The sequence below is a fragment of the Borostomias antarcticus genome, assembly GCF_949987555.1.
Source record: "Borostomias antarcticus genome assembly, chromosome: 6".
Taxonomy (NCBI): domain Eukaryota; kingdom Metazoa; phylum Chordata; class Actinopteri; order Stomiiformes; family Stomiidae; genus Borostomias; species Borostomias antarcticus.
The window spans coordinates 16009188-16021245 of NC_140239.1; the positions used below are offsets into that span (position 1 = coordinate 16009188).

Below are 12058 nucleotides of genomic sequence, written 5' to 3' on the forward strand. Positions count from 1 at the left end.
TGTTGAAATAAAGCACACAAAAAGGTCTAAATTTCCTAAATTCCCTCGCTTAACTTCCCATGGTAAATTTATAGAAAGTTTCCGGAAATTTACTGGAAATGTTCCACCCCTTTGCAACCCTATTAGGCATCTAACAATTAAAGATTAAAAAAGAAAAGCCACATCAAGCTACACAGGCAAGCAAGATTATTTTAGCAATGTTACCACTTATGGGTCAGAACATTTATAGACCTGCATTTCATTTTCCTCCGTGACCTCAACCCTACAGTAGCTTTGAAACCATTCATGACCTTAACCCTACAGTACGAAAGAGACAATAAACTTAATGATCAATGTAAATGTAATGACAACTGGTGTGTTTGTGTGTGTCCAGGGTGATGCATGATGAAGTGAGCGACACGGAGAATATCAGGAAGAACTTGGCCATCGAGAGGATGATCGTGGAGGGCTGTGACATCCTGTTGGACACCAGCCAGACCTTTGTCAGACAGGGTAGGCCAGCAGACTTGTGTATGTGTGTGTATGTATGTGTGTGTGTGTGTGTGTGTGTGTGTGTGTGTATTATGGCCGGGGCGACACGTCGACATAGTCAATGTCATCGACTACGTAAACACATCAACTTGCAAAACGTGCATTGACATGTTGCAAAGAAGTAAGATGGTTGCGCCCGGTCAAAACTAGCAGTTTGGAAATTGTTTTTATTTTTATTTAGGCCATATAAATGTTATCTTGCACCTTTTATCTGGAGTCACGGTCCATATTTTGGAGTCACGGTCACAGGATTGTAGTGCTCGGGTGGTAAAAAATATAGATGACACTTGATGAAGGTCTCATGACCGAAACGTTTGTTCACTTTTTTATTTTTTAGCACCGGAGCACTGTTCACGATGAGCATTTATTAAATCATTCATCAACTTATTCCTAAGTCTCTCACCTAGATTTCTCTTTGGCATATTTGGAGGTATGCGAGTCTTACACAGGGCTCCTACAGACTCCTACAGACTAGGAGTCTCCTACATTTGTATCTTTTGACCACCGCACCCTCCACCAACAACTTTAAGAAGGACAATACTAGGCGCAACAGTCCTCCCTCTACCTTCTTGAATATCTTAGTAGTAATATTGACAATTTTTTCATTATGAATACAGATCAGACTAGTAATGATAAGCTATACAAGCTGCAAGTCCAAGACGCATTATAAAGAGTTACTTGACCTTGAGGCCCAAATAAAAATGTTGGAGCTAGACCTATATCAGAATGATAGCAACCTAGAAAAAAAAAAAAAAAGATCAACCTAGAAAATGTAACTGTTGTAGTAAACTCTTCCTTTAGAACATTCTATGAATCCCTTTATCAATCAGAATATCCAGGTAACTCTAAATTACGAAGTGTTTGTTTTCTTCCTGATATTGTGACATGCAAAACGTGTCACTTCTGTTTCCACCACAAGATTTCCCGCCAATGTACTAGCCAGTACACCGAAATTCTAAAATAATAAATTCACAGGGTCTCATGCAGTCTCATGTCATTTTTGGGGTCTTGCTAAGGCCAATTCATAAACTAATAGCAAGTAAAGGTGAATATTGAACCATAAAAAAGTTATCTCATTTTGCTGCAGTCTGTAACTGAGTCTCTGACTAGATGGATGCAATGCCCATCTCTATGCTAGGCTGTATAAATATTATCAAAATGTCAATCCTACCTAAATTTCTTTATCTGTTTCAGTCTATACCTCGAATTTTATATGGAACAATAAGCGTCCAAGATTGCGACTATCCCTGTTGTTTCTGCCCTATGATAGAGGAGGACTTCAGGTACCTAATCTACAATGGTATTATTGGGCAGCTCAGCTGCGCTCAGCCATGTTTTATTTTTTTCCCTCTGATCCTCCTGCGTGGTTAACTATGGAGCGCACAACAACGTTGGGTCTATCTCTTCAGACATATCTCTACTCTGCTCCTGTTAAGGATCTTAAGAAGCAGACTAAAAACCCATTTGTTGAAAACACCCTTTCTGTTTGGCATGAGGCACATGCCCATATAGGAGACGCCGCTGCTCTATCACAGTTTTCCCCCATCTGGGGTAACAACAACGTTGTGCCTGGTTGAGCTGATGGTGGATTTAAACAATGGGCAAGTAAAGGTTTGAGTAAAGTCCTTGACTTATATTCAGAGGGAAACCTAATGTCCTTTGAACCGTTGGTTCACAGATTTGCCATTCCTAAAAAGCACTTTTTCAAATACTTGCAGTTAAGGAACTTTATAGCATCACGTACCCATTCTTTAGAGAAGCCACCTATGTCAGCTATTGAGAAAACCACACTCAATTTTATGGATGTTCGAGGCCAACTGTCAGTATTTTATGTTTTATTGCGGTCCAAATCAAAAGACAACTCATATTCAAGACTCAATGCTTGGAGAGATGATTTTAAAATAGATATTACTGAGGAGGAATGGGGAAAGGCTTGTGTGAAGGCCCAGATGTAGACTATCAACATTGCATTGAAATTGATACAACATAAATGGTTTATGAGGACCTATGTGACACCTGTAAAACTGAAAAAAACTAAAAAAGTATAACCCTAACAACTGTACTAAATGTAATGATAATATTGGTACTTTGCTACACTGTATGTGTGAATGTCACAAGATCCAGATGTTCTGGAAAGATGTACATAGTTAGTCTTGTCTCACATATTTCTGATGTAGAGATCCCTCTTGAGGCGAAATTCTGTATATTGGGTATCTCTCCTGACCACGTTTCACTGAGTCGTAAGTCTGCACACCTGGTTAATATGTGTATGCTTCAAGCTAGGAGGGTGATGGCACTAAAATGGATGGTCCCACACAAGCAATGTGGCTGAGGGAAATGGCGGCCTGCCTCGCTTTAGAGAAACTAACCTATGTGGTTGATTTATATATACCCATATAAGTTGGGTTTATTTAAAGAAATATGGGACACCTTTATGCAATTCCTGGAAGGTAATCAGATTGAGGTAATCAGGTAATCTGAATGAAACTGTTAAAATGACACCTATAAGTGCCATACCTCGTGTAGGTCTTTGTACTGTATAGCCTATATTTATTTACTTTCTTTACTATTCACCTGTAAATGTATGCAAACATAGATACTTTATGGAGTATTATTATTTTTTTATTCTATTTTTTGTTTTGTTATTTATTTATTTTCTGCCTGTGCCCTGGAAATGTTTGTAGGGGTGGGGGTGGGGAGAGAGGGGTGTTTATACATGTTTAGTGTATAACTATGTTTAATGCAAATGGAAGAAAATTAAATATATATAATGTTGAAAAAAAAAGTGCATCACATACCCGTTTTCGACTGCCTATAGTTTTCACATTGTCACCTGGTACGAATGCTGGTCAGAGCTGTCAATGACATGACATCGTTACATTAAATGTTAATTAATTAAACATTAAATCCTTTCAGAACACAAACAATATAAAGTATGCGTGGGGATTAAACATTGATTGGACTGTAGTTGTCTCAGTCGATCTTAGTAACGGTTGTGATCTGTAAATCTAAAGCAAAAAGGCACGTTCAACACAGAGCTTCAGTTGGGTGGTTAAAAATCTGTTTTGTTTCAATGTAAAATAACATTTGAAAATCTGTCACTACCCACACAGAGCTAAAAGTATTATTATTATTATTATTATTATTATATATTTTATTTGAAATGCACTTTACATTTTAAACAAATCAATCGCCACCTAAATTGTTTGGCTACAAATTAACTTAGCATTTTCCTGCAGTGCAGCTACTTTCTTTCTTCTTCATTATTTTGTTTTTAAGAGCAGATTATTGAATAAAATATTGATTGAGACAAATTTTGTATTTATTTTGGATAATCGTTAGAATAATTGTTAAATGAGTCATTCAATTAATCGACTAATCTAATGCTAGACTAATTGCTAGTAAAATAGTCACTGCAGTTGCAGCCCTAGTCTGTATCCCTTTGATGTACCACTGGACACCAGCCAAACCTTTGTCAGGGTGTGAGACAGGGTTGTGTGTGTGCATGTGCATATGTATCCCTGTGACATACCACTGAACACCAGGCAAACCTACATCAGGAGTGGTCTTAGAGCCATGCCTCCCCCTCTTTTCTCTACCCCTCCTACTCTCCTCTGTGTTCCCCCTTCTCTCTGTCCCCCCGCTCTCTGACCCTCATTCTCTGCGCCCCCTCCTCCTCCAGGGACTCTGATCCAGCTGCCGTCAGTAGAGCGAGGTAAGCTCAGTAAGGTGCGTCTGGGCTCTCTCTCCCTGAAGAAGGAAGGAGACAGACAGTGCTTCCTGTTCACCAAGCACTTCCTCATCTGCACGCGTAGCTCTGGGGGCAAGCTGCACCTTCTCAAGGTGACACACACGCGCACAAACACACATACACACACAAACACACTATGGGGGGTTTATTTGTGCCACTTATTTGCTAACTGAGCAGACAGCCGTGACGGACGTCGCTAGCTTCTACGTGAACTAGCAAGCACTGTGACCAATGACGTTACGAACATCGCTGCTGAGCAAGTTGCACAGACTTGAGCACTTCTATGCAGGCCCGCATCAAGGCACCCATAGGCCCCGGGGCTATTGCATTTTCCAAGGCCCCCCATCATCATCCCCGTAAAAGTAGGCTACCATCACCACCACTGATGATTTCACAATATTGTAACAAACTCTGCAACTTAACAGGCTAGTTCAAAGCAAACAACGGTGACAAGGAAATATCATTTCAGAATATTTATTCATTATGCAAAGGGAAATCATGCGTCAGTCACATTAGTGAACAGTGTGTAAAAAACGAAATACAAAAAGTTAGGGCATTTTCAAAGCACAATATTGGCATTCAAGTCATTTATCTACAATATGCCAAAGGAGAAGCAGTCTTTATGGCAATCTTTTTACAGGAGGAGATATTGGTAATGTTTTATTTCATTTACAAAACAATAAATGGTTATTGGTTATCCAGGTAATATTATATTATTAATTGGTTTTTACATTATCCAAATTTCAAATTCATGTCAAGATTTTGCCTACTAATTTAACTTCTAGGCCTACTCCTCAGCGAGGCTTACAGCCCTATAGGCACACTCCACTCTAGTGCACGACTCAATAAGCACCAACATTACATTAGCCTACTCTGAACGCAGACATCACTTGCCCTCCCTCACCAACACAAGTCCTTATAATGAAACAGCTCACAAGCTGACATAGCTAGCCAGTATTGATCATTAAAAACCGCATACAAATAAAATAGGCTAATGATGCCTTAGCCTACTTTGATCTGAAGTTTCTTACCTTTAAAAAGGTTTCTTCCTGGCTTTACGCATAGAAAAGTCTTTAATTAGATCGGAAAAGTCCAAGGCTCTAAGAATATCACTTTCCAATGACATCAATGTCAAGTGATTTAGTCTTTGCTGTCCCATTGTAGAACGCAGTCTATTTTTGACCAGACCAAGTTTAGAAAAGGAGCGCTCGCCAGAGGCGTTTGATACAGGAAGAGTTAAATAAATCCTAAGAGCAATATCCGTGTTTGGAAAAACTGATGACAAGTCCATCTTCTTAATGATTTGAAGCAAGGCCCGCGCACATGTATATTCTTTGTTTGATATAAATTCTTTGAACTGTACAATTTCTTCAATAAAGTCATCCTGCAAATCCGCATTATATTTCTTCTGGAGCACTGTTGCAGCTGAGCGAATTTCTTGAGGCGAGAGAATGCTTATTTTATTTAAAAATCCAAATGTTTTATTCAACGATTCATATGATTCATACCTGCGGTCAAGTTCAGCCACCAGTTTGTCAATTATCAATGTAAAAACTTCAACTTTGAACTTTTCTCGGCCGATCATTGCTGTATCTGGTTCAGCTGATTTATCAAATTGTTTTTTACGTCATCTCTGTCTGTTTTATATGTGTCGTTGACACTGGGTGACAGCTCTGTTGCAGCGGACTCGAACCTGTCAAACTCATCCCGTAGCCCAGCGATAAAATCCCTGAGTGACCGTACCAATTCCACAGCACTAGAAAGGTCAAGTTCAACTTCTTGGAGTTTGGTGCTTGTTTTCTGGACACGGTGGAGTACAGTGTTCCATAGATTGCATAGGAATGCGATTTCTAGCCTCTCCATCTGTCTGCATAGAGCCAGGGCTTCGTTGCGTGTGGTCACGTTTTGATTTAAATCCTCAGCAATTTTAGTAAGCGAGTTGTGGATGTTGTTATAGTTCAGGCATAAGGCATGGGTAGCCTGGGCATGCGCACACCATCGTGTGTCAGAGAGTGACTTGAGCGTCTGAACTCTTTTGTTGTCGTTTGGTTCAAGGCCCGAAGTGACAGTCTGCCACCGCGATGTAGAGCTCGAGCAAAAGTTGAATACACCTTGAATAAATGTGAAACACTCGTCTGTCTGTAGGCAGCAGTTCACACTATTTACGCCAACTAGATTTAACGTATGGGCAGCACAAGGTACCCATTCAGCCAGCGGGTTCACTTGTCTTATTCTCGACTGAACGCCTTTATAAGCTCCTGACATATTGCTGGCATTATCATAGCACTGTCCCCTGCAATTGTCATCTGGAGTAGAATCTACACTAATGGAAAAATATTTTGCTATTTGAATGCTACATATAATTTCAGATAGGACCTTTTCCCCCATTAACTGCACAAACTCGTCACATATAGTTGAGGAAAGATATGAAGGTGTTCCCTTTCCTGCATTCCCATAACGCGCTATGTGCTCTCTCAGAAACGGGTCGAATTGACTGATCAACTCTAAACACCCCAGATAGTTACCGTTATTGGGCGAACCAAATGTATGTGTGTCCCCTCTCAATGGAAGCCCACGCTCAGAAAGAAATGTCACAGTGGCTACAACTCTTTTGAGCACCTCGGTGTAGTACTGACACTCAGCCTCAAATTGCTGGCGCAGCTCACAGTCAATTTGTCCCCTCTCCGTTGTTCGGTTTATGTAGACAAGCATTGCCTTGCGGTGGGCCTGTGAGCCTTCGTGCTCCGCAACACGCTCTCTCGCATGTTTCCAGTCGTTAAAGCCACAAGTGGCAAACTTTGTACCATTGTCATCCCCAAATAAATAGCAAACAAAGCAAAATGAACACCCTTTGGAAGGAGAATACAGTAGCCAATCCCGTGGCACAGTTTCACGTTTACAAGTTTGCGTGAGAATAGGCTTTTAGAAAAGCATCGCTTCTGATGTTTGTATATCTGTTCAGACGCTGAAAAGTCAGCCGTTCTGTTCTGGCAAGGGATCGGCCCCTTGCTCAGCCAGTATTCCCTTGCCTCCTCGCCTATTTTCCCCCAGTCTCCTGGGTCTGTGCTCGTGTGCGAGGGTGGATGTGGCTTGTCCGCTGCCGCTGGGGGAGGGACGTTGGGTTCAGCTGATATGGTCCCAGTGCTGGATTCCTCTGTATGACATGACAAAAGCACCACCTTAAATTAAAAATGCCAATTTGCATTTTGCAAATGCTGGTTAGGCCTACATCTGATGATGCTAGAATAGCTGCGCTATGCAGCTGATACTTACACTAAAGTTACCTAGCCTGCTAACGTTAGCTAGCTAACCTGCTGGGGCTGTGGCAACAGCCGATGGGGTCATCGTCGACTCGTCCTCTGGGGCTCCAGTAGAATCATCTTCTGGTGCAGGATTTGATAAAAGCACCACAATTTAGACATGCTAATTTATAGAGCCTTGCCCGGTTGCACAGCCAGCTAGTTAGCTAGCCGAGTGGCTAGCTAACTGGCAGGTGGCTAGCTAGCTGGCGTGCAGCCGGGCTAGGTTAGCTAACATAGCAGTTAGCTAGCTAACATTACTCGTATTTGAGTATAGCCCTGTTAACATTACAATTCTTGTTCAGAAACTCAAAATAGCTGACGTGCTAAAGGCTGCTCGCTAACTTAGCCTGCTAACGTTAACTTTGCTAACCTGTGGCTGATGTCTCCTCAGGAGCAACTGTTGTATATTTCGGATGCATCTTCTTCTTGTGAAACAGAACTTCAAGGAGACCAAAATCGTCGAATCATCAATTTATTGAGCATGCCTAACAGGGCCAAAACTAAGGCAATACTAAAGTTCTTTTACGAGGTGACCAGTTTATATGTCCTGGCTTCAGGCCAAATATCACATGACAAACAAATTTGCATACAAGGGATGTTCATTAACACAGATCTGATCAACTAGTCTTGTAATTGGTCAACAGGTCATTGAGCTCTGCCCCCCTTCGGACATGGGGCAATTTTGGGTTCTTCCTGTGTCCTCCTAAGATCACGTTACAACTGTAGGCTAACTGACTTCTTCTTCAGAGGTGTTATCTTTATTGACTCAGGGACAAAGGAATGTTTACTCAGGACAGGGCATCTGTTGTCACTAACCTGTTATAATAACACAGTTCTACCTAAAGTGAAGTTTATTCATTATTCTTAGTAAATTGATTACTACATGAGAGTAATACAAATGTATTGATATAATACAGTATAAAAATATACTACACAACGTTATTAACTGCAGCCGACTGATCGGTCGATGTAGTCGCAGCAGGGGTTCCAGGCCCAGCCCCAGCTACTCTGAAATACCCAGTTAATTTGGGTATTTTTTCAAGTAATTGTGTTTCTCTTTCAATTCTTTTTGCAATTTTTTTGCGTTTCGTGGCCCCGCTCTCACTTTATATGCAGACATGGCTGCTATCTCTCAAATCGAAGACGCTCGTAAAATTCCCTCAAGCTGCAGCTCGAACGTTAGTCAAATAAACCAGCTAATCAAATCACTCTTATGCAAATATCCCAGTCGCAGACCCAATCATATCGCGCTTAGCTGAGCTTTGAACTTGAGCTCGCTCGAAACACGGACGTCGTTCGCGCCCCCCGCAGTAAAACAGATTTTTATTTTTTATGAAGCCCTGGATCCAGGGCATTTTTTCCTCCAGGCTCTGGGCCCTTTACACCTCGGGCCCCGGGGCTTAAGACCCGGTAAGCCCGTGCATTAAATCGGGCTTGCTTCTATGTGCCTATGGCTGTTAGCAACTCGGAGCTACGTGGCTGTTAGCGACTCGGAGCTACGTGACTGTTAGCGAGTTGGAGCTCCGTCCGTCTCCCTGTCGCCATCGGAAGGTGGAGAGCCGGGCGAATAGGTCAGTGGATGAGGGAGATCTGGATCAGATGTCCTAGCCTGCGATACCAGAGATACATGGATGTTAACGTTAGTTTCCTTACAAATAGTTAGCTATCACTGCACTAAGCTAGAGAACAGGCTTAACAAGGCAAATGATGGTGGCAAGAATAATAATTTATAACAGAACTTAAACTTTGTTTCAGCAAAATTAAGCAAAGTTGTCATATCAAAGAGACTGATGAGGCTGGCTATATATCGATTATCTTAAACCACCTAAAGCAGAAATAATACCATCACCTGTATCGTAGCTAACAAGATAATTAGCAGCTTACCTTCCGATGGTGATGGGGTGACTGGCGGAGGTTAACTCTTGTAGCTCCGAGTTGCTAATACTGTACTCACGTAGCAGCGCTAAAGACAAGTGCATCTAGCTCTGCAGATGCTGATTAGTGGTGATGTTCGTAACGTCATTGATCACGGGCCGGTGCTTGTTAGTTCACGTGGAAGCTAACGACATTGGTCACGACTATGCTTCTTCTTCTTAGTGTGGGTATCGATGTTTCACTCCCCCCCAGGCTCGGAGCCGAGGGGCTATCCTTCTACCACCCCGAGCCTGGGTGAGGGGTCATCCGGTCTATTTTTCCAGGCACACCTCCAGGAGCCAAGTCACCGTTTCATCATCCGCAGCCGTCAGGCCATGCATTCCATTGGGTGTCCAATATATCGGACAGTCCTGGGTGACGCGGTCTGTGGTTTGTTCCTCGGCGCCACACTCGCACACCGCACAGTATACCAAGCCCCATCTGTGCATCGATGAGCGGAAGCATCCAATGCCGGTCCGGAGGCGATTAAGCCTCACCCACGCTGGGTAAGTTCATCTCGGGAGGGGAAGGACCGGCAGCCAGGATGAAATCACGGAGTCTGGAGGTGTTCGCCTCCCACTCCGCACACCAGGTGTGGCCCGCCCATCCTGCCTCGCTGATGTTAAGATCTCTGCATTGCTGCAGGAGATTCTGTGCGGCAGGAACAAAAGGGTGTCTCAACTTGAGATGCCGGGGAGGCTCTGTTGTTACAGTGAGCCTGTCGTGGAGCAGGTGGTTAGGCTCCATGGCCTGGCAAGCGAGACGTGCTGTGGTTCCTGTGCGGCGGAGGCCAGCGGCTGGACGCCTGCAAGGATGGGAAGGTTGTCCACAGGAGTGGGACGCAAGTATCCTGTCACGATGCGCAAGGCTTCGTTGATAGGCGGGTCGATGAGGCAGGTGTGAGCACTGTGGCACCAGACTAGTGTGCAGTATTCACTGGTCGAGTAGACGCGTACGCAGTGTTTTTGCCCCGGAGCCCCAGCCTGATCGGACCAGTCGCCTCATCATGCTGACCATATGCCTGTCCGGCAGCTGCTTGCAGGTGAGGCCACGGTGCCATACGGTGTTGTAGGCAGACGTCAGGTCTATAAAGATGGCTCCAGCCTTCTTTTTAGCTGAGAAGCTGTCCTCAATGTCTTGAGTCATCAAAGTGACTTGATCTACGGTCGATCTCTGGTGTCGCAACCCAGCCTGCTCCTGTGGGAGCAGCGGTCGATGATTGATTCGATGCGGGCGTAGATGAGATGCTCAAGGATCTTGAAGGGGATACATAACAGAGAGATGGGGCGGTAACTCTTGGGGTCCCCTTCAGGCTTGTTCGGCTTAGGGATCGCGACAACTAGGGCTCTTCGAGAAACGCTCTTAACCAGGACTTCAAGGCAGGCGCGGCATCGAGTATAAAGTATAATCTCTGGGCAGATAGAATCAGGCCCCGGAGCTTTCCCTGGTTTTACATGCTGGAGGGCAGCAGCGAACTCCTCCGGTGTGAATTTGCTGGAGATGTTACCGCCGCTAGGAGTTGTGGCCTTCCAGAGGTCAGACACTTCTTTTGCCACAAGATGTGATGATTTGCGGTTTTTGCCCTCGTATGTCCCACTTTTCACAAATTGTGATGCGATTTTTTTTTTGCAGAGATGGGGCAGTGACGGGGGTGTCTAGACCTACCAGTGAGGTTGTTAAGGATGCTCCATGCCTTGCGACTGGAGTGTGAGAAGTCGATGGAGTTAATGGCCTCTTCCCAGTGCTCTTGTCTCCTTCGGCTGAGTCTAGACAGCAGGGCTGAGGCAAGTCTGTCTGACTCAGCTCCTGGGGGGGCCTGGAGGAAGGCACAGTAGAGACTCTCACACTCCGCATCCCAACACGGTTTGTAGCTATTCCTACATCCACGTGGGATGGATTTTTTAGCCGCTTTCACCAGTATGCCGCAGAGTTCCCGGTATGCCTCGTCCACGTTGTTGGAGTTAGGTGGTGGGAGACACCTTGTGGATCTACTGTATGGGTAAGGAGGCGGTAGCATTTCCAGTTGGCCTTTCGGAAGTTCCATCGCTTCACCGGCTCGCTTGGGACGAGGTCCACGGGTTTAGGCATGGTTATCAGTGATGGTCGATGTTGGGACCGCCAAGTCAGGATTAGTCCCATTTTTCCAGCGACCTGAGACAAAGCTGGCTGCGCCCTTGGGATCGTACAGCAGGGCCAGGCTGTTGTTAGCTGCCCAAGCAGCTAGGTTTTCTCCGTCAGATGTATTGGTGCTGTACCCCCAGTCCTTATGCTGACAGTTGAGGTCGCCAGCATAGCGGCAGGAGTGGGAGAAGACTGGGAGATACGCTGGTGTGATTCGTGAGGGCAGAGGCTTGTATAGACGTTGACGATTTTAAAGCCACCAACGTCCACGCACAACCACTCAATCGAACGGTCTGCTCAGTGGCACAAATAACACCCCATACAGTACACACACACACCTCATACACATGCGCACACACACACACACACTCACAGACAAACACACGCACACACATACAGACACACGCACACACACCTCACACACACCCACATCCAATGG

At 44.3% G+C, this 12058-nt stretch overlaps 1 protein-coding gene across 1 annotated transcript in view; it reads left to right on the forward strand.

The window, feature by feature from the left end:
• Nucleotides 1–12058, forward strand: part of rasgrf2b (Ras protein-specific guanine nucleotide-releasing factor 2b) — a gene marked incomplete at both ends in the record, with an annotated part of 308695 nt that overhangs the window by 204268 nt on the left and 92369 nt on the right. The window contains 2 exons of the mRNA XM_084439496.1: nucleotides 374–492; nucleotides 4214–4374. Of these exons, the coding sequence (XP_084295622.1) occupies nucleotides 374–492; nucleotides 4214–4374 (280 nt within the window). The remainder of the gene's footprint in view (nucleotides 1–373; nucleotides 493–4213; nucleotides 4375–12058) is intronic.